Genomic DNA, 27,676 nt, shown 5'->3' with positions numbered 1-27,676 from the left:
AAACCAACCTCAAGAATAAAATTTTCAAAATTTCTTTCTCCTATGAAACAGATTCCCATGCTCTGTAAGAAGTGAAGTATATATATATCACCACAGGAAAGCATTCAATAGATGTCATTCTGTTGAATCAAGAATTACAATCTCAGAAATCAATGTTCAAAATATCATACTTCTTTTCTTTTCAATATATGGTGAAATCCTGCCTCTGCGGCAATTTCCTTTACAATATTTTTCCTTAATTCGCCAAGGGGGAAGATGGTATGTCGTAGAGCTTGTTGGGATACCTGGCTCAGAAAGAAAGTTTGGTCTTTCTGTGGGTCAGCAGCCTTCAAAAGTCTTACAGCTGCAAATGGAAAAGAAACCAGATGTTAATGGTAGAATGGTTTAATAGATTAATATTCAATTTAAACATCTGAACAATTTAAACCTTAATTTAAACTTTTAACTTGTGATTTGTATATTTTTCTTGTGAATATTGTCTCTAATACTACATGTCTGTGATGCAGCCACGTGTTGAATTGCACCTGTGCACATGACAATCGACTTAACTTTTGACTTTCAATTACTTTATGTCTGAATGCACGATATTCGATTTTTGTTGCTGCCTTATTCTTACAACAGCTTAAGTGAACTACCATTGACATTTATATCCTCACAACTTCAGTGTTAATGATAACCATTACCAAATAAAGCATGCCTTTCAAGCCAGGGAAATGAAAGGAAGTTTTATCTCTTCAACATTTTTCAACACCACTGCTCGTACGACACCAATAAGACTGAGTCTGGATGCTATCTCTTCTATTTTCTGCAAATTCTTCACCCCCATATTGACTCAGTTCTTTCTCCAATGTCAGCCTGCCCTCTATACAACTTCTCTGCTCAGTTTCATCCTACACAACACGCATCATTTCCCTTACTTTTTGGAGCTGCCATGTTTTTCCATGCCTGCTTATTGAAGGTTAGCTCTCATATTACCTCAAACTTTGATTGTTCAGATTAATAAATGATGTAAGGAAAAGGGATTAATTTGATGGAGAAATCATTTCAGTTTCACTTTTCATTTTATCTCAGTACATGACCGTAATAACCCAATACACCCAAGGCAACACAATATACTGCAGGCATAAAGATATGCTTTCAATTATATGCTTTATTTTCTCTAAATTTCCACTTGCATTATTCTCACGTTGCAGTTTTCCTTTATATCAGAATTGCAATATCACTACAAATGATATATATTGGAAATATTTGCTTCATATTTCTTATGACATAGAAGGAGACCATGTTGGTGTGTCTAGACCTTGCTGGCTACCCAAGCAATTCCATTCAATCAGTAATTTTTCCTGCAACCTGTTGTCCCTATCCCCTCCATATTCTACCACTCACCTACACATTCGGGGCAATTTACCGATCAGTAAATTGTCTTTGGGACATGGGGAAGAAACTCAAGCAGTCACTGGGATAACATGCAAACAGACAACAGCTGTACAACTGTGCCTCAGTTCAAAGTTGGATCCTCACTAGTATTAATCGTACTAATCACATTGCATTTCAGTCAGTTGAGACTCTATGGATTTCAACCATAAAATTAGGGGAAGTGCTGCATGTCAGTGCTAAACAATCTAAATTAACGTTATCTGAGTTCTGCTGATGTATGTCTTTACACAGTCTATTTCTAACAGAAACATTATCTAGATTTAAGATTAGCCACAGTTCATTTCTAATCTTCTAATAGATGCCTGCTTCAATTATGGACAGAGAGGAGAAATAAAGTCTTTGTTGGGAAGGGAAAGATTAGAAAGCTGGTGGAGCAGTATTCCTGCTAATAAAGCCAAACTCCATTTTAAGTAACAGTAATAAAAAGAGAACAGAAGTAGCAGCTACAATAATGGTTATTACAGCTCAGATCTGTACAGATTGCTACTAAATAATGCATCATAGCATGTACATCCAACTGCATCAACGGTACTGTGTAAAAATATCTTACGCACATATATAGCTAGAGTGTATAAGAGTTTTGCAAAATTCTGTAGTATTTTTATGTATTGTACCATACTGGTGCAAAAAAACCCACATTTCTTGACATATATGAGTGACGATAAACCTGATTCTGACATGGATCTCTACTGTGGACCGAGAGTGAGAAGGGGGACAGGGAGAGGGGAATCATGGTTGGGAAAAGGAGAATGGAGAGGGAAGGGAGCAGAAAGCTCCAAAAAGACATTCTGTAATGATCAATAAACCAATTGCTTGGAATCAAATAACCTTGCCTGATGTCTCAGGGCTGGCTGTGTCTGCACCTGTGCCACCCTCCACCAGCCCTGGCACTCCTTCTCTGCCACCTGTCCCATACCCCTCCATCAGCACTCCATCCTCCACCCATTTCGAAAATCTTCTGCTTCCGCCAGATTTACAAATTCACTCTCTGCTCCTTGTTGAAAAATACAGTACTGTGCAAAACTCTTAAACTCCCTGGCTATCTATCTACCCAAGACTTTTATACTGTTCTGTATATAAATTTGCATTCAGATGTACAACCTGATAAAAGCTTCAAACCATGGGTAGTTTCATTTCTTTACTCTGGAGATTCTGCAAATCAGTCCAGGTAAATTGGATGTTAAGATTACACGGTGTTCAAAATTATTTTGACCAAGAGACCTTTAAGAATTAAGAAATCAAGAAATTTAATCCCATTCACTCACTATTTTTATCATGGTTGTGATAAATATCTTCAGTATTTCCGCTGATTTTTTGCTGGAAAACTTCTTCATCATCTTGTGATGTTCTGGCATAATGACCAGTTGCCATCGCATCTGCCCCTACCTCAATAGGAAAAATGCAACTATTACATATCCTAATTTCTGATATGCACAGGAATACAGATTTCATCTACTATAATATTCAAAGTTAAAGTCTCAATACTAGATGTCTCAAAAAAGCAAAACAAACCTTTGCCAATTCTTGTCAAGGCAGTATCATGAATAGTACAACTGTTGTATTATTTGGTTAAGAAGAATGAGAATAAAGTTTTCTGAGATTTTTCTGCAGATACAAATTGTAACATATTATACTTGAAAATGCTATTTGAGAGTTCCGGTTGCTGATGATGGATTCAGGTTATCCCATTTCATATACATTCCCTGTGTGACTTCCCAGTGAAGACACTGATCAACTATATTTATCCATGTCGGACCAAATTGATGGCTTAATCTGGCACAGGTAAAGGTAAAGGCATCAGTTAGTCTTGTGAGACCATGGATCTGCGCCTCGAAAGTCTTCACTCTCCAGGGCACAGGCCTGGGCAAGGTTGTATGGAAGACCAGCAGTTGCCCATGCTGCAAGTCTCCCCTCTCCACGACACCAATGTTGTCCAAGGGAAGGGCGTTAGGACCCATACAGCTTAGCACCAGTGTCGTCGCAGAGCAATGTGTGATTAAGTGCCTTGCTCAAGGACACAAAACATGTTGCCTCGGCTGGGGCTCGAACTCATGACCTTCAGGTCGTTAGTCCAATGCCTTAACCACTTGGCCACGTGACACAACTCTGGAATATACCATCAAGGGGAAAGGATCATGAAAATATTATGTTACAACATAAGAGATGCTATCACTAATTTTTTTTTCAATTGCAGCACCACAAATAATCTCAGTAATATCTTTAGATTGCACATACGTATAGTCAATTCTCATCTATATACAAATGGCAGAGAATTGTACTCCTGCCACCTAGGTCCTGTTTGTAAGTGTAATGCCCTGGTTCATGTTTTTACTGCTATACCGTAGGTATTTCATTTTAGCAGTTCTGTAAAAGCAGTCTGGTCTGCTTTCAGCATGTTTGGGTTTGAGCTAAAGAGAAGGGGTTGTAATGTTCATGCTTAGGAATGTAGTGTCATCTCGTCAGGATGGTGGAATTGGGAGAAGGTTCTGGTGAATGGTGGGTGGAGAGGTTTTTGTGATGGACACTGGTGTGGGTCGATTTTGCTTGGAGCCGGGAGAAGACAGGAGGGAAGATGGCTGAGGATACCGTCCCTGTTGCACAAGGTGCTTTGTGCAGATGAATGGCTTCAAGGAAGAAAGACCAATACTCCCATGGGGGGAGCTTGTCTGTTCAAGATGGATTTCAAGCGACATTCGGAAGGTGGTGTGGGCTTTCACGCAGACCACGGGTCCAGCACGTGAGTTAAAGACAATTCTGAGATGAGCTCCAACTTATGTGAGCATTTCGACTGGGTTAACTGTAACAGGCCCTTTTTTTTTCTTTTTCCTACTAGTTGTTTGATAAAGCTGTAATTTGTAAATATACTTTCTTTATAATTGTATGCAGTGTATGGTCTGTTATTTCTTGCTGACAGGCGATTACACGGGGCAGTAAGTACACAGTATTCACACAGATCGGGGCTCGGGTTGGCGAAACATCCCAACCTCCCGGGTTTGGTGGGACCCAAGTCATATGGACCCTAGATGTACGGAATGTGACAAAGGTAGTTTTCTCACCACTGAGTCCAGTGGCTGTCAGCAAGGGGCGAACAAGCCCAGTAAAAAGGAGTTTCATAAGGTATTTATTTATTGATTGACTGAGACATAGTGTGGAATAGGCCCTTCAAGCCACATCGCCCAGCAACCCCCAATTTAACCCTAGGCAGATCATGGGACAATTTATAATGACCGATTAACCTACCAACCAGTGCATCCGTGGACTGTGGGAGAAAACCGGAACACCCGGAGAAAACCTATGCAATCATGGGGAGAGCGTACAATCTCCTTACAGACAGCGGCAGGTAAATCTGATAAAATTAGCAGGGTTCAAAAGTTCTCTGAACTCTTCTGTAACTTTTTTCCAGTTTTGAAAGTGTTCGCATGTACTTGCGAAGTCGAGAGGCAAAATAGCATAACACTATTACAATGCCAGCGACCCAGGTTCAGTTGCACTGTGAGGAGTTTGCACCTTCTCCCCACGACTACATGGGTTTCCTCCGGGTGCTCCAGTTTCCTCCCACAGTCCAAAGGCTTACAGATCAGTAGGTTAATTAGTCACATGGGTGTAATTGGGCAGCACAGTCTCATTGGGCCAGAAGGGCCTGCTCCCGTAATGTATCTCTCAACAAATTAAACACATTCAGAACTAGTTAAGCTGTGATACAAAACTTTATAATGTTCTCCAACCCTCCTTCTCGCACCTTAGTTCTCTTAGTTGATATCAACCTGAAATTCAGTTACTCTTCTGCTCGATAACAGTCTCGCCTGACATAGTCTTGACTCCCAGTGTAAAGTCAAAGCTATCACAGTTTAGTAGATGAATTTATTAATCATAATGACAAAATTATTACCAATGTATCAGCAAACATTTGTAGCTTATTACAAAATAATCCCAGTCATATCTGCATTTTTCTCTTTTTGCACTATTTAAATTATATATTTACTGTAGTTTACAGTTTATGTATTGCACTGTACTGCTGCCACATAACAACAAATTTCATGACATATGCCAGTGGTATTGAACCTGATTCTGATTTTCAAAGAATTGTTAAAACACTAGAAGCCAAATTGAAATATTATTTCTTAGACATTTCTGAATTGCATCATTTATGTAAGAGTGCACAATAAATAGATATCTATTAATAAAGCTGAACATAAATGCACAAAATATTGTATTTTCAAGCATCCAGTGAATACTTAATCACTTACCCAGCATTTCCATGGCAAAATGCAACAGATATTTAAATTTAATATTTTTATTGCACATTATATCAGGGTTTGGTGTCCTCCCCATTTCATACTCCTTTATTAAGTTACTGGAAAAGAGAAAAAAAACAATATATTAATTTTTTGTTCATATTCTGGTAATTGATTTTCAAACATTAAACCGATCAACACTGCATCGGCTCAAAATCTCATTGTTCAGATTTGTAATAGCATTGAGAGGTCTGCTGAAAGTCTCACCCTACTCCAGGGGTTCCCAACCTTTTTTTACCCCATAGGCACCTACCATCAAATGAGGGGTCTGTGGACCCCAAGTTGGGAACCTCTGCTCTACTGCAACAACATTTGTTTAGCTCATCTCATCTGTAACCAAAACAGAAACTGGGGACCATATGATCAGTGCTGGGACCAATGTTATTCACATCTAGGAATTCAAATACTCGCAGAATATAACTTGCAAATCGATTTCAATAACTACGTGGAAGGTATTGAACTTTGACTTTAAAAATGTCATCTCCTTTAATTGAAAAATAAGAATCTGAGAGGGATGGGGAAGCAAAAGGAAATATGATAGCAAATGCAAAATCAGACAAAAATTTTAAACCAGCTGACGTCAGAACAGTAGGGAAGGATGGACAGGTTGCATCTCTTTTTAAGGTAAAGAGAAGTCAAAAGGGTGATCTAATAAAGAGCTTTACAGCTATGAAAACATTAGAGAGGATAAGAATTTCCAGTGGAAGGAAGCACAGAACTAGAGACAAGTAAACTGTTCACCAAGATTTCAAACATGAGATTGAAAAGAAAAGAAACTTTTACCACGGAGACTACTGAGAACAGGTTGTGTAGACATAGAGTACATTTATGGAGAAGAAAGATAAGCTCATGAAGGATGCGGCAATCAGTAGGAATGCTGATAATCTGATGACAATACAAGTAAATCAAATACCTGAATGGTATGAATAAATTGAATTATATAGAATATGGAATTTCGCATGTGGAAGTACTTCCTAATTTCATTCTTGAAAGACATAGCTCTAATTTTTAGGCCGAGTTAACTACTCCAGAATTCCCCAAACAGCCAAAGTAGTTTCTTTTTGGTGCTCCTTAATTTCTTTAAAAACTTCAATTAAATCATAATTTAATTTTTCAAATGCCACTGAATTATATCATCTCTCATAACTTAATCCCCAAAAACACAGGCATCATTCTAATAAATCCGTACAACATTTCCTCAAAAAATACTACTCAAAAGCCTGAGAGCACACACCACCAGACTTGAGGACAGCTTCTATCCCACCGTTATCAGACTCTTAAACAGACCTCTCTTGCAGTAAAAGGCAAATACTTGACCTCCAAATCTACCTCTTCATGATCTTTGCAATTCATTTCTCTACCTGTACTCCACTTTCTCTGTAACTGCAACACTATATTCTGCATTGTGTTATATCTTTCACTACCTCAGTGTAATTAACGTTCAGCATGATCCATCCATACACAAGATTAAAGTTTTCACAGCATCTTGGTATATGTGGTGTGACAAAAGACCAAGTTATCAGAAGATTGAGGCTGATAAGAAAGACAATGGGGGAATATTCAGAAATGTTAATGGGAGACGAGAGAGAGATTAACGAAAAGGAGACACAGTTCCGAGTATTGTCAGAGACCGGTTGCTTTGAACCTGAACTGTTTGAAGTTTGATGGACAGGCCAGCAGGGGGATAAAAGGAACAGGTTCGCTAAGGCAAGACACACACCACGACACCACGAGAATGAGACCCTGGAAGTGCGGTGTGCCCCCACAAGTTGGTGAGAGTTGTGGAGATCTAGTTGCGGAACCAACCATAGACACACAGGGTGAGGCGGTACGGTCGGCAGGAACCTGGTGTGTGTGTCCACCCTCGCTGGGTGCCGGGTTCACCGCAGAAGAACAATTGTATCGGGAACAGAGGGGTCACCAGTCGGTGACCACAGAAGACATTAAAAAGGGCTCGCGCCGAAAAGCTAACTGCAAGGAATATCAAAGGTCTGTTGAATCCGATTTGAATATCAGCATTCGCTCTCTCTCCCTCCCCAACGGCACAACGGCGATTACTGCGAACTGAAACTGAACTGAACTCTGTGTCATTTTACCCCTAGACTGCGATAGAGCTTGATTGATCCTATTATCCTAGTTCTGTGTACGTGTGTTTATTCATTGCTAACCTGTTGCATTTATATCCTTACTATTTGAGTACTGTGTTACTTATTTCTTTAATAAAACTTTCTTAGTTCCAGTAATCCAGACTCCAACTAAGTGGTCCATTTCTGCTGGTTTGGCAACCCAGTTACAGGGTACGTAACAGTGGCAACAATAAACTATATTTCAAAAAAACATTCCTTCCTAAGAAGTGTCTCAAGTTCCTTGTACTACTGGTGATTCACCAGGGTATTTTGCATCAGCCATTTACCTTCTTTAATTCTAATCCTTAGATACATTTAGAACTCGTAATTTTATTATTTTGACATTTTAATTATGTACATGATCCTGTGGGATTCTTTGAACATTTACTGCCTCCGGCTTTCCCCCATTAGGGATCTACTTGGGCTGAAGGTGACTGACGCCAGCGAGTGGTGTAGTGGCATCCGCACCACCCGTTGGCATCAGGTTCGAATCCAGCCGACTCCTTACGCGCCTTCCATTCGTGCTGGGCTGACCGTCGAGTTAGCCCAGCATGAATGGAAGGCGCGTAAGGAGCCGGCTGGATTCGAACCTGATGTCAAAATAATAAAATTACAAGTTCTAAATGTATCTAAGGATTAGAATTAAAGAAGGTAAATGGCCTTATAAGAAAAATAGACAAGTGCTAAAGAAATGGGAGGGTTGCCACCTGATGCAGCACAAGACGTGGGGAGGAACAACAACAACAAATGCCAGCTGATTCAACAAGAAAATACAAATCTCTTTCACTTCTCCCAACACGAGATTCAATGCATTTCCCATGATTCCCACATGCTAGGAAGCATTCTACAACTGAAACGGTACTTTCAAGCACTTGCTTTGAGTAGTTGATACTGTTGTCAAGAAGTACTGGAGGAGGTTTAGAGTTATTTACTCACTTGTTCTAATTCCATCTCTGCTTTTCAAGCAATGTGTATGAAATTAAACCTAATCAATCAAAACCATGAAGCAAAGGGAAGAGCACACTGCAGCATTACAAACAGCAGCACTTTAGGATATAAAGAAAAGAAATTCACCAATGTCAGAATGAAGCAACGTTCACACAAATAGAGATATCAACTGGGAGAGTCTGAATTTACCAAATAAATGATTAAATTTCAGAACAAGATATATGTAAAACAAAGATTAATAGTTTTAGTTCTCTCAATTTGAACTGAGAGAACTGTCTCATCATCTATTTTTGATTGTAAGTAATATTTTTGGACTTTAAAAAAATTAACTTTCTATAGCAATACGAAGTGATCTCCCTCAAAATAAAGCCTGGAATCCATAAACATTTCTTTCTCTTATGAATATAAAAAAATTAATTAGAAAACATCTGTATTACCTGAAGACTTCATGCCAATACTCTTTCACAAATGAAACCTGATAGAAAGGGATGTCAAGCATCTTACACAGCTGGTGTGCATCTTTACAGTCCTGATCACTTGTACAAGTGCCATGTTCATCCACCAAGTCCCAGTTTTTCATAAAGACACCCGTCACTTGGTAACCTAGTGAAGATGATTTGAATTCTTCTTTTAATATCACACAATCTACAAAGCATATACATCTCTAAATACAAAATGACATATACCTCGGGATTAATAAAGTATAGCTATCTATCTATAATACTGAGCACATATATATCACTCAGGATTCTAGGGCTTTTGCACAGTACTGTAGTAATTTTATATGCCACAGTCCTGTAGCACTGTACTGCTACCACAAAAGGAAAAAAAATTTCTTTTTTTTTAATTTTATTTTTATTTGGATAAGGAATTCACAATTATCATGTACTTTTTGCACACATATAACCTTTTCCATTTTTTTATATGTATAAAACTACAATTATTTATACATTCTTAAGTACACATTGAGATGATATAAAAGGAAAATAAACATTTAAATAGATAATTATGTACTGTGGTAAATCTAACCTATTAGGCTAAGTAATGAAATTAGTTGTTAAGAAAAATGGTGGTAATAGTTTCCATACAACCCTTCTGGACCATTTCCACTGGTCCAAAATGTTGCATACAAGCCTATATACCAACCATTGTAGGTGTTTATATCCCAATTTGTTCGTGCTTGTTCCTGCCCGCAGACATAATTATCCAATCCCTATGTACTTATTTACTTAATTTTTTCATTTTTTTTATCCCTTTCCCAAATCTTTCCCTTTACTTGTGTTAATTCTCTATTTTCCAAAAAAAAACAAACATTTAGACTAGGGGTGCTTACGTTAGCAATATTACTGTGTTGATGAGAAGAGCAATATAAATCATTAGGAGAGTCATCTAAAGTCTGCTCGCATTGGGGTTATATATTCAATCCATTTATTCCAGATTTGATAAAATGTTTCTTTTTGAGTTCTCAGGGAGTAAGTCAACTTTTCCATTTTAAATATTTCCAAGATAATTTCGTACCAATCTCTAATGTAGGTGGTATTGGATTTAGCCATTTTCTAGTGATTGATTTCTTACTTGCCGCTAAGAGGGCCTGTAGCAACTTTATATCTTCCTTCTGTTCAAGGAACAATACATGCCCCAAATAGAGCATCTCAAAGTTCAGAGGTATCTGGGACCTAAGTACCTTAACTAATGTTCTATGAATACCTTCCCAAAATAGACTTAATTTAGGGCAATCCCAGAAAATATGAAAATGATTTGCCTCCTTGGAACCGCACCTTCTCCAACACATCACATTTGTATCTTTATATTTTTCCTGATATGAGGTCTTGAAGTATCTTATAATGTTTTTCCAACAATGTTCTCTCCAAGTCAAAGAATTAGTCGAGGACCATTGAAAGCTGCAGATTTTCCCCCAAGCCTCCTCTGAAAGTACCAACCCCACTTCTTTCTCCCACTTCTCTTTAATATACAGTGTATTTACATTTTTAGCATGGGAGAGTGCATTATATAGGCGAGAAACTGATTTACTAGGTATTGAACTGCAAGCCGACTTCAGAATCTTGAAAAATTCTAATTCTACTGTTGATAGGTCTGTATATCTACAACTCTGGTTAACATAGTTTCGTATTTGAAGGTACCTAAAAAAGTCATTATGTTCTAGGCCATGTTTGTCCTGCAGGATTTGGAAACTTTGTAATACTCTTTTATCTATAAATGAGAGGTAGGTTGTAAGACCTTTCTTTATCCATAGCTCAAATCTTTTATCTCCTCTGTTGGGAAGGAATTCGGTATCATATGCACACCATCTAAAGAGTTTTAACATGTTATTAATTCCACATGAATTAACCACCTTCTGCCATACTTTTAATGTAAGATTTATCCAAGCATTATTAAATTTTTCCAACTGGGCCATCAATCCTTTGTCAGCTATTGAGGCCTGAAGAGGAAAACTGTCAACTAATCCAAATTCTATTTCCTTCCATCTAGCCTCATATTCCCTATTACACCAATATAACAGAGGGGTTATCTGTGAGGCATAAAAATAATTTCTCAGGCAAGGAAGAACCATACCTCCTCCTTCCTTCCCTAACTGTAAGGTGTTATATCGAATTCTAGATTTCCTTCCTTGCCAAATGAAGCGGGAAATCCATTTGTCCCATTCCCTGAATTGATTACCATCCACCTCCACTGGTAAAGTACGGAAAAGATATAATAACCGAGGAAGAATATTCATTTTTATAGTATTTATCCTTGAATTTAAACTTAAAAAGGGGATAAGATTCCATCTATGCATATCTGCTTTTATCTCTGAGATTAATGGCCCATAATTTACCTGTGACAGTGTTGAAAGATCCTTCGGCAGGGTTATTCCTAAATATTTTAATGATTTAGCTTCCCACTTAAGATCATATGTATCCTGCAATTTTTTTGGAAGGTGTATAATTTAGGGACATAACCTGCGTTTTCTTTACATTTATTTTATAACCTGATATTTTCCCAAAGTCATCCAACAGTGTAAACAATCCTATAAATGATTTTTCTGGTTCACTCAGATAGACCAAAACATCATCTGCGAATAACGCCACTTTCTGTTCAATCCCTGCCACCTTGATACCTTTTACGATTTTGCTCTGTCTTATTAGTTGGAGGAAAAAAAATTTCATGACGTATGTGAGTGATGATAGACCTGATTCTGATATTGGTTAGTGGACTGAGAGTGGGAAGGGGGCAGGGAGAGGGGAATCATGGTTGGGTAAAGGGGTAGGGATCAGGGAGGGAGCAGGACGCACTGGAGAGACATTCTATAATGATTAATAAACCAACTGTTTGGAATCAAATGACCTTACCTGGAATCTCAGGGTTAGGTGTGACTGCATCCATACCACTCGCCACCCCGCCATCTGCCCCACACCCCTCCCATGGTGCTCCATTCTCACCATTCCCAACATCCTTTGCTTCTGTCAGATTTACAAACTCGCTCTCTGCTATATGTTGATGAACACAGTACTGTGCCAAAGTCTAGGGCACCCTAGCTATACATATGTGCCTCACACTTTTGCACAGTACTATAAATAAATAAGCTGAAAATTCTGTTCAAAGTGGGAGGGGAACATTTCAAAGGAGATTTAAGGCAAAATTCTTTTTTAATTAGAGTGACAGGTGCCTGCAACATGCCACCATTCTGAAATGGTTGAGGCAAATACAATGGCAATGTTTAAGAAACACTGAGACAAGAACAAGAACAGGTGGGGAATGAAGATAGATAGACCATGTAAATTTAGATGGGATTGGCGTCTGAATTGGCAGAGATACAATGGATTGAAGGGCCTGTTTCTATACTGTTCCATGTTCTATCAATCAATGCCCCATCCCTCAATTCACAGAAGTTGAATTGAGGCAAAACTGTGCAATGTATAATCAGAAAAAAATTTGAAGCAGCACCAAAGCTCAATGTATTTACAAAATACAGCTGTTCTGTACAAGAAACACATGAACCTGTTTTCCAAACCTCTCCAGCCACTTTTCACGATCAAACAAGTCAGACACCAGGTTTTCTGGCTACAAGATGAGGATTTGATAGAAATGGGCCGGGTACAGACCCTGAAACAAGTTTGATGGGCAAAGTAGATGTTAGATCAGTGGTCTGAAATGTAGGTATGATGAAGAACCCTAGACTCCTCAGAGAGGGGAGAAAATAGTGGCTCCCCTTTTGTATTTGCTCGCCTGTGCTCATCAGGTGCAAGCCACAAATTACATCTTCAAAAATTAATTGATTCAATATAAAATGTATTCTTATTGATAAAACTCCATATGAAAACATGTTTTTTTTTAAAAACCTTCACATTTCAAAGGCTAGCATTGCTTCTGGATTACCTCAGCAGTGAGAGAGGCAGGGGCAGAGTAGACAGCCAGTATCTTTGTCCCAGGATCGAAATGTCTTCAAGAGAGAGGGGGTAAATTCAAAAGAGATGTGTGGGGGAGGTTGTTTTCCAAAAAAAACACAAAGAGTAATGGGTGCCTGGAAACCACTGCTAGGGATGCAAATACAATAGAGCTGTTTAAGAGGCTCCTAGATAGTCACATGAATGTGCAGAGAATGGAGGGATATTGACATTTGTGTAGCAGAAGGAATTAGTTTAGTCAGGCATTTAATTACTTATTTAATTAACTTGGCACAATATCATGGGCTGAAGGGCCTATTCCTGTGCTGTACTGTTCTGTGTTCTAATATATAACCCACTAGTTCACCTTAATTTCCAAATCATGAAAATATTCTTTTACATTGAACACAGATGTCAGAAAGAGACACCTTCATTGCACAAGGCACTAGTTTGCCAGTAATCAGCAAAAAAAAAATCAGCACTAGATTTGTATGATTATATCTTTTCAATAGCTGTATGCATCATTTAGGCTGATAACATCCTGCAGGGTTTCACAGAACTCTGTAACTAGTCAATGAACTGGATCCGTTGTGCTATTTTACAGTAGACTTTATACTTTTTCCATGTATGTGAGGAAAATTATCAGAATCTCCCAGATTTAGTGATTTACATGTTCCAGTTATTGAAGCGCAGGGGTGTACAGCAACAAGCCATACAACGTGGCACAGTGTTATAATGGGCTCCCTCTTTATCGGCTGCAGGAGCGAGACTTCTCTCTCCCTCATTAGTGAGATGTCAAAGTGTTGGGGTGGATAATAGTTTCTGATGGTCTCTGGGGGCTTTGCTGTGGCTTGCATTGCGGGAGCCGACGATTTTGCTGGAGCGGGGGTTGGAAGGGTTGATGCTTTTGCTGTTGCTTGCGTGTGGGGGTGCGGAGAGCAGGGGAGCTCTGGGGTTCTAACGTTTCCTGTTATTCATTCTTTGGGTTTTGTTTTCTTCTGTTTCATGAATGTCTGCAAAGAGTAAGGATGTGAATTGAAGTGAATGGAATGGAACTGACTTTATTACTTACTTCCTTCATATACATGAGGAGTAAATATCTTTACGTTACGTCTCAGTCTAAATGTGCAATTTATAGTAATTTGTAATAAATAAGTACAACAGGATAGTCAATATAACATAGAAATACAGTTGTGTTAGCTTGAATTAATCAGTCTGATAGCTGGTGGAAAAAGCTGTCCTGGAGCTTGTTGGTCCTGGCTTTTATGCTGCGATACCATTTCCTGGATGGTAGCAGCTGGAACAGTTTGTGGTTGGGGTGACTCGGGTCCCCATTGATCCTTGGGCCCTTTTTACACACCTGTCTTTGTAAATGTCTTGAATAGTGGGAAGTTCACATCTACAGATGCGCTGGGCTGTCTGCACCACTCTGTGCAGAGTTCTGCGATTGAGGGAAGTACAGTTCCCATACCAGGCAGTGATGCAGCCAGTCAGGATGCTCTCACTTGTGCCTCTATAGGAAGTCCTTAGGACTTGGGGACCCATACCAAACTTCTTCAAATGTCTGAGGTGAAAGAGGCGCTATTGTGTCTTTTTCACCACCCATCCCGTATGTACAGACCACGTGAGATCCTCAGTGATGTGTATGCCAAGGAACTTAAAGCTGTTCACTCTCTCAACCCCAGATTGATTGATGTCAATAGGGTGAGCCTATCTCCATTCCTCCTGTAGTCCACAACCAGTTCCTTTGTTTTTGCAACATTGAGGGAGAGGTTGTTTTCTTGACACCACTGTGTCAGGGTGATGACTTCCTCTCTGTAGTCTGCCTCAATATTATTTAAGCTTAGGCCAATCAGTGTCGTGTACATTCTCTAATATTAAATTGAACCACTGAAAAACACTTTACAGTACCAGGGACAAGGGTTCAATTCCCACCACTGCCTGTAAGAAGTCTGTACATTCTCCCTGTGACCGGGTGCTCCGGTTTCCTCCCACAGTCCAAAGACGTACTGATTGGTAGGTTAATTGGTCATTGTAAATTGTCCCGTGATTAGGCTAGGGTTAAATCAAAGGATTGCTCGGCTGCGCAGTTCAAAGGGCCAGAAGGGCCTATTCCACACTGTAACTCAATAAATAAAAACCTACCACATCCATGCCAACCCAGTGGGCACCCATCTGCACTAATCCCACCTCCCAGCACTTGGCCCACACCCCCTAGGCCTAAGCGATTCAAGTGCTCATCTAGAAACTCCTTAAATGCTGATACAATTGTCTATTCACTGCTTGATCAACTGTATTTACATTTTCATGGTTAACCTGTTTGCTAAAACAAAGGGATTTTAAAACTGGGGTTGATGTAATCTGATAGTGAACTAAATTACTGTTCTCAGCATAAAGGAACAATAATTTATTAACAGTACTGCATATTTCAGGAAAATATATCAAGAACAAAATCAAATTAAGTAGAACAGGTAAAATTCCTCACACTGATTTATGTAAAAAAGATTAAAGAACGCACCAGTTCAAAGGCATACCTGAAACATGGTGAGAGCTTCTATTCAAATCCTTTGCTGATTAAATAAGTAAAACAGAAGTAAGTATCTCTATCTGTAGCAAACACTCTGGCCATGCATAACAATTCATAGCTCCCACTACATTTCCTAAATAAAAAGCTGTTTCAAAAAATTATTAAAATATTGCTAGATCCCACACCAATTATTCTTCTGATTTATCAGTATTTGTGACAATTTAATACAAAACATTCAATAAATTAAAACTCCTGAGAACTAGTTTGATTTTTTTTCCGGTCATGTTATTAAAATTCATAGATAGGTATTTTATTGTTCCTAAAGGAAATTACAGTGTCACAGTAGCAAGTGCACAGATACACAATAGAAGAGAAGTAAGAAGGAATATAAAAAAAAGTTATTTTAAAAATAAGATGTACAAGATTTACAAGTCAAAGATTACAAGATTTCCAAGTTCGCACTGATAAGATGGTACTGCAAGAATTTCTGTAATATTGTACAGTAATGGGTGCACATTCACACCGTCCAGATAGCAGGATGTGGTAAACAGAGGTTATCAACTGTCTAACAGGAGGGGGTCATCACTTCCCCGGCTGTAGGTTGACTCAAATTACAGAGCCTAATGGCCGAGGGTAAGAATGACCTCATATAGCACTCTTGTAGCAGCACAGTTCCTAGTCTATTACTGAAAGTGCTCCTCTGTTCAGCCAAGGTGGCATGCAGAGGGTGAGAAATATCGCCCAGAAATGCCAGGATTTTCCATAGGGTACTTTGCTCTACTACAGCTTCCAGTGTGTTTAGTTTGACTCCCATAACAGAGCCAGGCTTTCTAATCAGTTTATTGAACCTGTTGACATCACTTGTGGTGATGCCTTTGCCCCAGCATACCACCACGTAGAAGATTGTACTGGCAACAACAGATGGGGGAACATGTGAAGGAGAGGCTTGCACTCTTCAAAGGACCTCAGTCTCCTCAGGAAGTAGAGGCAACTCTGGCCCTTCTTGTACACAGCCTCTGCGTTGGTGCTCCATTCAAGTCTGCTGTACAGGTGCACCCTCACAGACTTGTAGGTCCTCACCAAATCCACGCCCTGACAATCAATATTAACAGGGAGCAGGGCAGGCTGAATATTCCTAAACTCCATCAGTCTCCTTTGTTTTACTGATGTGAGCTGCAGATGATTCAGCTTGTACCATTTGACAAAGTGCTCCACCAGGGCCCTGTATTCATACTCCTGTCCTCTTTTTGTACACCCAACTATTGCTGAGTTATCAGAGAATTTCTGCAGATGACATGACTCAGTACTGTATCTAAAGTCTGAGGTATACAGAGTAAACAGGAAGGGAGCCAATATGGTCCCCTGTGGGGCCCCCAGGGCTGCTTATACCCATGTCTGACACACAGCTCTGAAGCCACACAAATTGTGATCTGCCCATCAGGTAGTCCATTATCCAGGATGCAAAGGAAGTGCATTGAACGGAACTCTTCCCCCATCAATGAGGGCTGTATGGTATTGAAGGCACTAGAAAAATCAAAAAACATGATCCTCACAGTGCTGCCCTGCTTATCAATATGGGAGTAGGCTCTGTTCAGCAGGCATTGCCGACTCCGTGTGCTCCTGGTAGGGGATGGACGGCTGATCTGACCAAGGGTCAGAGGTGAGCCAGGACCAGCCTCTATAGGGTCTTCATGATGTGTGAAATCAGGGCCACTGGCTGATAGTCATTCAAGACTCTTGGTTGGTTCTTCTTGGGCACTGGGACCAGACATGATGTTTTTGGGACCCTTTCCAGGCAGTGACTCAAATTGAAAATGTGCTGGAGAACTCCACACAGCTGCTCAGCACAGTCCTTCAGGACCCTGGAGTTCACACCATCTGGTCCCAATGCTTCGCCATGTCTGAGTTTCCACAGAGCCCTTCTCACGTGCTCAGTAGTAAAGGTGTGTCCATGATGACTGGGGAGTTAGTGGAAGGTGGGGGCTGGGGGAGGTGAAGATCGGGACAATAGCAGTTGGTATGTGGAGGTATGGATGGTAGATGCAGGGAAGGAGGGGGTATAGGCATGAACTGGAGGAGGTGGGGGGGAGGGGAGGTGTTAGTGCTGAGGGAGCATTGGGTGCCTCAGCACCTGGACTGATGTGCTGAGGTGGGTGTGTACAGGAGGACAATTGTCAAATATACTGAAGAATTTGTTTAACTCATTAGCTCATTTATGGCTGCATTCAATGGTTCTTCAGCCAGGCTGATTGAAGCCAGTGATGTTCTTCATGGCTTTCACACCTCCCGTGTGCTACTCTGCCCAAATATGTTCTCCAGCTCTCTCCTGTATTCCTCTTTAGCCACCTTCATCTTCTCCTTTGGCTCCCTCTGCACAGGTTTCAATTCCTCCCTGTCTCCTGATCTAAGGGCTCTCTTTTTTGTGGTCGAGAAGAGCATTTACATCACTGGTGGCCCATGGTTCATAGTTAGGGAAGCAGCAACAGCCCTTGATGATATTACAGTGCCCACACAGAAATTGATATAGCCAGTGATACAATAAGTAAATCAGTAATGTCCTCCCCAAATAGCCTCACAAAGCATATTCCAGTCAGTAACCTCAAAGCAGCCCTTCAGGGCCTCAATGGCCTCTGGAAACCATTTCTTAGCTTTCTTGGTGGCAGCTAGTTGTTGCTATACTTTGACCGTATATAAGGGCATGAAGTGAACCAGAGATGATCTGATCTTCCAAGTTGGGGGGGAGAGCAGTGGAACTGTATGTAACTTTAACATTTGCATACAAGCAATCCAGTGTTGGCACCTGGCCAAGTGTTTAAGGCGTTTGTCTAGTGATTTGAAGGTCGCTAGTTTGAGCCGTGGCTGAGGCAGTATGTGTGTCCTTGAGCAAGGCACTTAACCACACATTGCTCTGTGACGACACTGGTGCCAAGCTGTATGGATCCTAATGCCCTTCCCTTGGGCAACATCGGTGGCATGGAGAGGGGAGTCTCCCATACAACCTTGCCCAGGCCTGCGCCCTGGAAACTTTCCAAGGAGCGAATCCACGGTCTCATGAGACTAACGGATGCCTATACAAGAGATCCAATGTTTTATTTTCTCTTGTATGACACCTGACAAACTGACTGAAGATGGGTGGGGCTGTCGAGAGAGAAACATTATTGAAGTCTCCTGATACTGCAAAGAACGCACTGGGGTGTTGAATCTGGAGTCTCACGATGGTAATGTGTATGACATCAGACGCATCGGGACTGCGTCAGGAAGGCAGAATGTAAACAACGAGCAATATGGCGTGGCTGAACTCACATGGTAGATAACATGGATGCAAACTCACAGCAAGCAGTTCAATGTCCAGACTGCAGATTCATTCTTTCACAGAAATGTAACCGGCATAACACCATCTGTTGTTCACAAGCACAGCCCACCTCCCCTCCTCTTACCACACTATAGATTAACTCTGTCTGCTTGCAGCGTTGAAAACCATTCACAGTAGCACTGGAATCTGGGTTTTCTAGTGTAGCCATGTCTCAGTGAAACACTCAACACTGCATTCCAGATCGTGCCAGATCAGTCATGATCTTATTGAATGGTGGAGCAGGCTCGACGGGCCAGATGGCTACTCTTGCTCCTATTTCTTATGATCTTATGCTCCTGGTATTCATTCTGTGTGTCCTCGTGAGTACCGCTAGTTTCTCCATTTTATTTGCCAGCGATCTTACATTCCCCATAATGATAGAAAGGAGATATAGAATATAGAAACATAGAAAACATACAGCACAATGCAGGCCCTTCAGCCCACAAAGCTGTGCCGAACATGTCCTTACCCGAGAAATTACCCAGGGTTACCCATAGCCCTCTATTTTTCTGAGCTCCATATACCTGTCCAGGAGTCTCTTAAAAGACCTTATCATATCCGCCTCCACCACTGTCGCCGGCAGCCCATTCCATGCACACACCACTCCCGGCATAAAAAAAAACCTACCCTTGACATCTCCTCTGTACCTACTTCCAAGCACCTTAAAACTGTGCCCTCTCGTGCTAGCCATTTCAGCCCCAGAGAAAAGCTTCTGACTATCCACATGATCAATGCCTCTCATCATCTTATACATCTCTATCAGGTCACCCCTCATACTCCGCCGCTCCAAGGAGAAAAGGCCAAGTTCACTCAACCTATTCTCGTGTAGTCATAAGGCATGCTCCCCAATCCAGGCAACATCCTTGTAAATCTCCTCTGCACCCTTTCTATGGTTTATATCTCTGTCTCGTTACGTTGCTTTTTACCCGATCTGCAGCCTCAGTGTCTCCGTCTCAGCTCATGCAGAATATCTTTATGTCAAGAGACTTGCTGGAAAAGGAATAAAGATGGAAACCATATCTTCTCCATTGCCCCTAAAGCCTCAAAGTGAGGTCAGGTAACACTGCTAAGTGAAGATCAAACTTTAATGGTCTCCAACATGAAACCACTAACTGGTTGAGACACAAGGAAAGTCTGCTGCTCATTCTTTCAAACTCATGGCTAGGTCTTGAAAAGTAATTAAATAATACCAGAGCCCCCTCTGGTGGTACGTTAGTTGCACCCTGTTTAATTGTGTTTTTTAAAAGATTAATCAACAAGAAAATAGCAATTAAATACAATGGAGCCGTCACTGTTAATTCAGCAAGAATAACAAAAGAGAACAATTATTGTTGATCACCTGATGGGTTTCCCTTTAGAGAACAACAGTGTTCAACGTACTTGACTAGAGCAATTTGTGTGGGAGAAATGATAACAGGGTAACTATTTACACTGTCCTATTCACAGAAAATTAAATTTGACACAAGATACTGATCAAAGACAGAAGCAGAGATAAAAGGATGGGGGGTGCTGTGGGAGTCAGAGGAGGGGCTGACAGAGACAGAGGAGGGGCCGTGTGAGAATAGGACCAATCAGGTGTGATACTGGAAACGTGTGCACAGAGTCGAAGGATGTAGCGAAGGTACTTAATGAATACTTTGCTTCAATGTTCACCAGTGAAAAGGACCTTAGCAATTGTGGGGATGACTTACAGCAGACTGAAATGCCTGAGTGTATAGTCATTAGGAAAGAGGATGTGCTGGAGCTTTTGAAAGGTATTAAGTTAGATAAGTCACCGGGACCAGATGAGATGTACCCCAGGCTACTGTGGGAAGCAAGGGAGGAGATTGCTAAGCCTCTGGTGATGATCTTTGCTTCAACAATAGGGACAGGAGAGGTACCAGAGGATTGGAGGGTTGTAAATGTTGGTCCCTTGTTCAAGAAAGGAAGTAGAGATAACCCAGGAAATTATAGACCAGTGAGTCTTAATTCAGTGGTGGGCAAGTTTTTGGAGAAGATCCTGAGAGGCAGGATTTATGAACATTTGGAGAGACATAATCTTATTAGGGATGGTCAGCATGGCTTTATCAAGGCAGGTCGTGCCTTATGAGCCTGATTGGATTCTTTGAGGATGTAACAAAACTCATTGATGAAGGTAGAGCAGTGGATATAGTGTATATAGATTTCAGTAAGGTATTTGATTAGGTTCCCCAAGCAAGGCTCATTCAGAAAGTAATCAGGCATGGGACCCAAGGAAACCTTGCTTATGGATCCAGAATTGGCTTGTCCACAGAAGGCAAAGAGTGGTTGTAGACGGGTCATATTCTGCATGGAGGACCAGTGGCGTTCCACAGGGATCTGTTCTGGGACCCCTTTTGATTTTTATGAATGACCTGGATGAGGAAGTGGAGGGATGGGTTAGTAAGTTTGCTGATGACATAAAGGTTGGAGGCGTTGTGAATAGTGTGGAGGGCTGTCAGAGGTTACAGCGAGACATTGATAGGCTGCAAAACTGGGCTGAGAAGTGGCAGATGGCATTCAACCCAGGTAAGTGTGAGGTGGTTCATTTTGGTCAGTCAAATACGATGGCAGAATATAGCATTAATGGTAAGACTCTTAGCAGTGTGGAGGATCAGAGGGATCTTGGAGTCCGAGTCCATAGGACACTCAAAGCTGCTACGCAGGTTGACCCTGTGGTTAAGAAGGCATATGGTGCTTTGGCCTTCATCAATCGTGGGACTGAGTTTAAGAGCCGACAGGTAATGTTGCAGCTATATAGGACCCTGGTCAGACCCCACTTGGAGTACTGTGCTCAATTCTGGTCGCCTCAGTACAGAAAGGACGTGAAAACCATAGAAAGAGTGCAGAGGCGATTTACAAGAATGTTGCTTGGATTGGGGAGCATGCCTCATGAGAATAGTTTGAGTGAACTTGGCCTTTTCTCCTTGGAGCAACGGAGGATGAGAGGTGTACAAGATAATGAGAGGCATTGTTCGTGTGGATAGTCAGAAGCTTTTCCCCAGGGCTGAAATGGCTAGCACAAGAGGGCGTAATTTTAAGGTGCTTGGAAGTAGATACAGAGGAAATATCAAGGGTACGTTTTTTTTTTTACGCAGAGAGTGGTGAGTGCGTGGAATGGGCTGCCGGCAGCAGTGGTAGAAGCGGAAATGATAGGGTTTTTTAAGAGACTCCTGGATGGCTACATGGAGGTTAGAAAAATAGAGGGCTATGGGTAAAGCCTAGTAATTTCTAAGGTAGGAACATGTTTGGCACAGCTTTGTGGGCCAAAGGGCCTGTATTGTGCTGTAGGTTTTTCTATGTTTCTATATTTATTCAGAGGCACAAATTCAAATCCTGCAAAGGAGAACTTTAAGTAACTGAAAAACATGTTGGGAATTAAAATTCAATTACACTGGACACGAAGATTTTGCTTCCTGAGTACTTTTTGGTGTACCTCATGGATTTTGGGTTGCTGATCAGGAAAATCACCATGAAATTTCTCCATCATGCAGCATTTTGTTTTTGAAATTGCCAGTTATTTCAATTCATAATTCAAGTCAATTAAAATGTTGCCCACAATGTAAGCTGAAAAGTTTTCCACCTTATCCAGGCATACCTGGACTGGCTTAGGCAGGGCAGATACTGCCAAATCCCTTTCATATTCTCTTTTTAGCGCCCCCCCCACCCCCGTGCACCCCTACACTTCTTACAGTCTCATTAGCTACTGATAAAGCTTCTGAAAATGGGAAGATGGTTAAAACTGTTACGTTATTTAAAAAAGGTTGCAAGGACATGCCAAGGAGCTACAGGCAGATCAACTTGGCATCAGTAGTGGGTACGTCATTGGAGGAAATTCAGACGAACAGAATCCACAATCTACCAGGATTTCAGCAGACAGAGTCTGATTAGAAGGAAGCAGAATGGCTTTGTGCATGGGAAGGTCATGCTTGATGAACCTTTTAGAGTTTGTTGAAGAAGTAACCTAAAGGTTAGATGAGGATAAGATGGCATACGTCATCTATTTGGGCTTTAGCGAGGTCTTTGACAAGTTCCTGCATGGCAGGCTCATCTGGAAGGACCAGTCCCATGGAATCCAGGGAGAGTTGGTTAAGTAGATTCAAAATTGACTCAGAGATGGGAAGTAGAGTCTGGTGGCTGAAGGTTGTTTCTTGGAATGAAGGCTGGTGTGTGGCTCAGGGAGCAGTGCTGGGATGTGATCCTTGTTATTTGTTACTCCTATACATAGTTTGATCAATAAGTTTCTGGATGATGTGAAACTGGAAGTGTTGATAGTGAAGAAGGTTATTGTAGATTAAGAAGGGATCTTGATCAGTTACAGAAGTTGAGAAGTAGCAAATGGATTTCAAAACAGGTAAATATGAGGTGATGCATTTTGGAAAGTCATTCCTGCATAGGACTTGTACAGCAGTAAAGACTGTAATGGAACATAGGGATTAGGAGTACAAGTGCATAATTCATTGAAAGCAGCTTCGCAGGTCAACAGGTGGTGAAAAAGGTATTTATCACACTGGCCTTCATCAGTATGGACAATGAGTATAGGAGTTGGGACAATATGTTGTTACAGTAGTACTTGCTGTTGATGAAGCTGCACTTATAGAGTATTGAGTACAATTTTAATCACCTTATTAGAAAAATGAGGCCAAACTGGAAGGAGTGCAGAAAAGATTTACAAAGCTGTTGCCAGAACTAGAGGGACTGATTTACCGGGAGAGGTTGACCAGGTTCTGTGGAATGTCAAAGAATAAGGGGCAACATTATAGAAACATAGAAAAAATATGAAGGGCATAGATCAGGAGCTTCCAACCTGGGGCCCATGACCGCTTGCTTATTGATATTGGTCCATGGCAGAGAAAAGGTTGGAAACCCCTGGCATAGATAATTGATAACAGTCTTTTGCCCAAAGTAGGAGACTCCAAAACTAGGGGCATAACTTAGGGGTAGAGCAGAAAGTGTGAAAAGGGAGGTGAAGAGCAACTTTTCCCACAGAGGTTGGTGAGCATATGTAACGAGCTCCCAGAGGTAGTCATTGAGTCTGTTACAGCAATAGCATTTAAGAAGCATTTGTACATAGAAGGGTGGGGCTTAGAGGGATGTGGGCCAAGCACAGAAAATTGGGACCATCTGGGTAGGCACTGTAGTTGACATGGATTCATTGGGCTGAAGAACATGTATATGTGCTTATATTCCAGCATCTGCAGAATTCCTGTTGTTTATGTGCTCTATGACTAGTTCTCAATTGTTTATGTGCTGTTCTCTCCCCCCTTTTAACCATAGCCTTAATCTCTCTCATCAACTAGGATTCCCAAAACCTATCAGCCTTGCCCTTCACCCTAAAAGAACCATGCATACCTTGAATTCTTGACATCACACTTTTAAAAGCCTCCCACTTGACTTTGACCCTAATGCTTCTTTCTCTGCAAACAATCTTGTCTGGATCTAAAACATGCCCTGTCCCAGTTCAGGACCCTACCCTGCGAGCGAGTTGTACCTTTCTCCATAACTATTTTAGAAATCATAGAATTAAAGTCTCTTGACCAAATCCTCGACAAGAGGCATACCCACCACTTGCTTTACCTCATTCCCCACGGAGGCCCAGTGAGGCACTCTTTCTAGTATGTCCCACTCAATATTGATCAAGGAAGCTTTCTTGGTCACATTTAACAAATTCCACTCTATTCAAGTGTTTTACGCTATGGTTGTTCTCCATACATTCTCAATAACATCAAAAGTTCAAAGTAAATTTATTATCAAAGTACATACATAACACATACAACCCTGGGATTCATTTTCTTGAGGGCATACTCAATAAATCCATAATAGAATCAATGAAAGATCACCCAACTAGGGCGTTCAACCAGAGTGCAGAAGTCAACAAACTGTGCAAATACAAAAAGAAAGAAATAATAAGTAATAAATATCAAGAACATGAGACGAAGAGTCCATGAAAGTGAGTCCATAGATTGTGGGAACATTTCAATGATGGGACAAGTGAAGTTGAGTGAAGTTGTCTCTTTTGGTTCGGGGGGAGGGAGGACGTTGACTCAGACGGGGAGTGGGGGGCTTCGACTCAGACCATGAGAGGCCTGTGTCAGGCATTTTCATGCCTTACAAGGTGCAGATTGGAAGTCTGTGTGGGGCGCCACTCCTCGCTCAGACTAGAGCAATGTATGATTAAGTGCCTTGCTCAAGGACACAAACACGCTGCCACAGCTGAAGCTCGAACTAGTGCCATTCAAATGGCTAGACGAATGCCTTAACCACTTGGCCTCATGCCCAACATTTTTGGTTCAAGAGCCTGATAACGGGTAATAACTGTTCCTGAATCTGGTGGTGTGGGTCTGAAGGGTCCTGTACCTTCTTCCTGACGGCAGCAGCGAGAAGACAGCATGTCCTACCTAGGTGGTAGGGGTCGCTCAATGGTTGGGAGGTGATCGACTGGGCCGTATCGCAAACTTTTTGTAGTATTTTCTGCTCAAGAGCATTTGTGTTTCCACACCAGCCTGTGACCACCCCCTACATCTCCTTAATGTACACACTCAAGCCAAACTGGTCATATAAAGTACAGTGAGGTGAGGTGCAGTTACAATAATAAACTTGCTTGCAGCAGCATCACACGCAGGTGGGTACAAAAAAATACACAGAATACAAATGATGCACTAATTATGCGACAGTAAAGAGAGAGAAAGACTATGCCAAAACAATTCAATGCAAAAAACAAAACACAATCAGAAACAAGTCCGTGGCGGCCCACGCTGGTCAGTTTGCTGAGGGAGGGTTAGGGCTGTGCAGGTCTGATGGTTGTAGGCTCGCTAATCCAAAACCTAGTGCTTTATACCTCCTGCCTGACTGTAGTAATGCGAACAAGCAATTCCATTACACCGTGGTGAATGCGAAAATTATTTAGGTAGGATGAAACCCACGGGATCGTGGAACTCTACAAGAACAATCCCCGAGGTTAAAACTGACCCCAATGAGTCTCCAGCTCGGCGACCAAATCCCTCGGTCTGGGCCGGCGCCATGACCTCTCCGCCCTCTGCCGCTCGCTACTTGCTCCTTACCTCTCCGCCGAAGCAGGACCGCCGCGACGGCGCTGTCCACGCCGCCGGACACAGCGCACACGACTCGGCGCAGCCACCGGCTCATCCGCCACGCTGACCCGGGGCAACGCCGCCGCTCCTTCCCCAGGGAGGGTCACCACCCGGCGCCCGCTGTACACCGGTCCGCCGGAAAACTGCAGCCGGAGACAAGGGCCCGGCTCCCTGGTTGTCACTCAGCCCCGGTGGGGGAAGCTCCAACCGGCTCCATTCCGAGGGGGTAGTGGATGATCCAGATTCTGGGGGGCCCGGAACCGGTGCCATGGGGACCTAGGGTTTATGAAGCCAGCGCCCTGGATCCTCAGTGTATGCCTGGCAATCTCAGTCCGTACCTGCTGGAAGAATGTAAGGTTCACCCGCAAACATGCAGCTGGCTACATGATTCATGACATGCAACTACTTACCCTAGCAATCAGATCGATAAATTGGAGGTATTGATCCCCTCTCGTGGCTCCTTGTACCGCAGTCAGTGAAGGGTCACGAGAGGGAATCAGTCCATCCGATTTGCAGCACTGGACCGCCACGCAGGTGAAAGTGAATCAGAATCAGGTTTAATGTCACCGGCATTTCTCGTGAAATTGCTTATCTTTGCGGCAGTAGTACAATGCAATACACAATACAGTAATAGAAAACACTGGATTTCAGTAAGTATATATCATAAATGTTAAATAGTTAAATAAGTAGTGGATTTCCAGCATTTGCAGATTTTCTCTCGTTTGTGAGTGGAAAATAAACAGCATTGGTTTAACGTCCATTCAGAAATCGGATGGCAGAGGGGAAGAAGCTGTTCCTGAATTGTTGAGTGTATGCCTTTAGACCTCTGTACCTCCTTCCTGATGAGAACAAGGCATGACTTGGGGGATGGGGGTCCTTAATGATGATGGATGCTGCCTTTCTGAGGCACTGCTCCATGAAGATGTCCTGGATGCTCTGGAGGCTAGTGTCCATGATGGAGGTGATTTAAGTTCTCAACTTACTGCAGCTTCTTTCGATGCTGTGCAGTAGCCCCCCCACCCCTCTCCCGATACCAGAAGGCGATGCAGCCAGTTAGAATTTTATCCACAGTATGAGAGTAGAATTTTGCAGATGTCTTTGGTGACTTACCAAATCTCCCCAAACTCCTAATGAAATATAGCTACTTTTGTGTTGTGGCATGATATGGGGAGTTGACCTGATGGGAAGTAAACAGACCAGATAAGTAAGAGGCTGTGTTATGTGGTCTTAACCAGATGGGTGTGCATGACAGAGAGCAATCTATCCAATTCAGAACTGAATCTCATCACCTACAAAGAATATTGCATCGCCATATTAGAATGGTCGCAAAAAGCCGCAACATGTACACAAAACTTAAATGTAACAAAATACGTCTAGTAGGTCAACAGTGATTGGCAAAAGTGCTCGAGTTTTGTTTATAGTCAGTGATACAGCACAGAAAAAGGCCCTTCAGCCCATCACAATGACCATCATTATCTTCTTAACGCCCATCACTCCAAATGGGGCATAGGCCGCCAA

At 41.7% G+C, this 27,676-nt stretch overlaps 1 protein-coding gene across 1 annotated transcript in view; it reads right to left on the bottom strand.

Moving 5' to 3' along the window:
• The window catches only part of trmu (tRNA 5-methylaminomethyl-2-thiouridylate methyltransferase), a 38,155-nt gene extending 11,874 nt beyond the window's left edge, over nt 1-26,281 (bottom strand). The window contains exons 1-6 of the mRNA XM_063072148.1: nt 26,129-26,281; nt 9,244-9,409; nt 5,685-5,791; nt 2,703-2,819; nt 171-343; nt 9-62 (exon numbers count right to left, since the gene is read on the bottom strand). Coding sequence (XP_062928218.1) covers nt 9-62; nt 171-343; nt 2,703-2,819; nt 5,685-5,791; nt 9,244-9,409; nt 26,129-26,213 — 702 coding nt within the window. The 5' untranslated portion in view covers nt 26,214-26,281. The remainder of the gene's footprint in view (nt 1-8; nt 63-170; nt 344-2,702; nt 2,820-5,684; nt 5,792-9,243; nt 9,410-26,128) is intronic.
• Between the last annotated feature and the right edge of the window lie 1,395 nt (nt 26,282-27,676).

Source organism: Mobula hypostoma, chromosome 20 (genome assembly GCF_963921235.1).
Source record: "Mobula hypostoma chromosome 20, sMobHyp1.1, whole genome shotgun sequence".
Taxonomy (NCBI): Eukaryota; Metazoa; Chordata; class Chondrichthyes; order Myliobatiformes; family Myliobatidae; genus Mobula; species Mobula hypostoma.
This window is presented reverse-complemented; position numbering and strand designations above follow the sequence as displayed.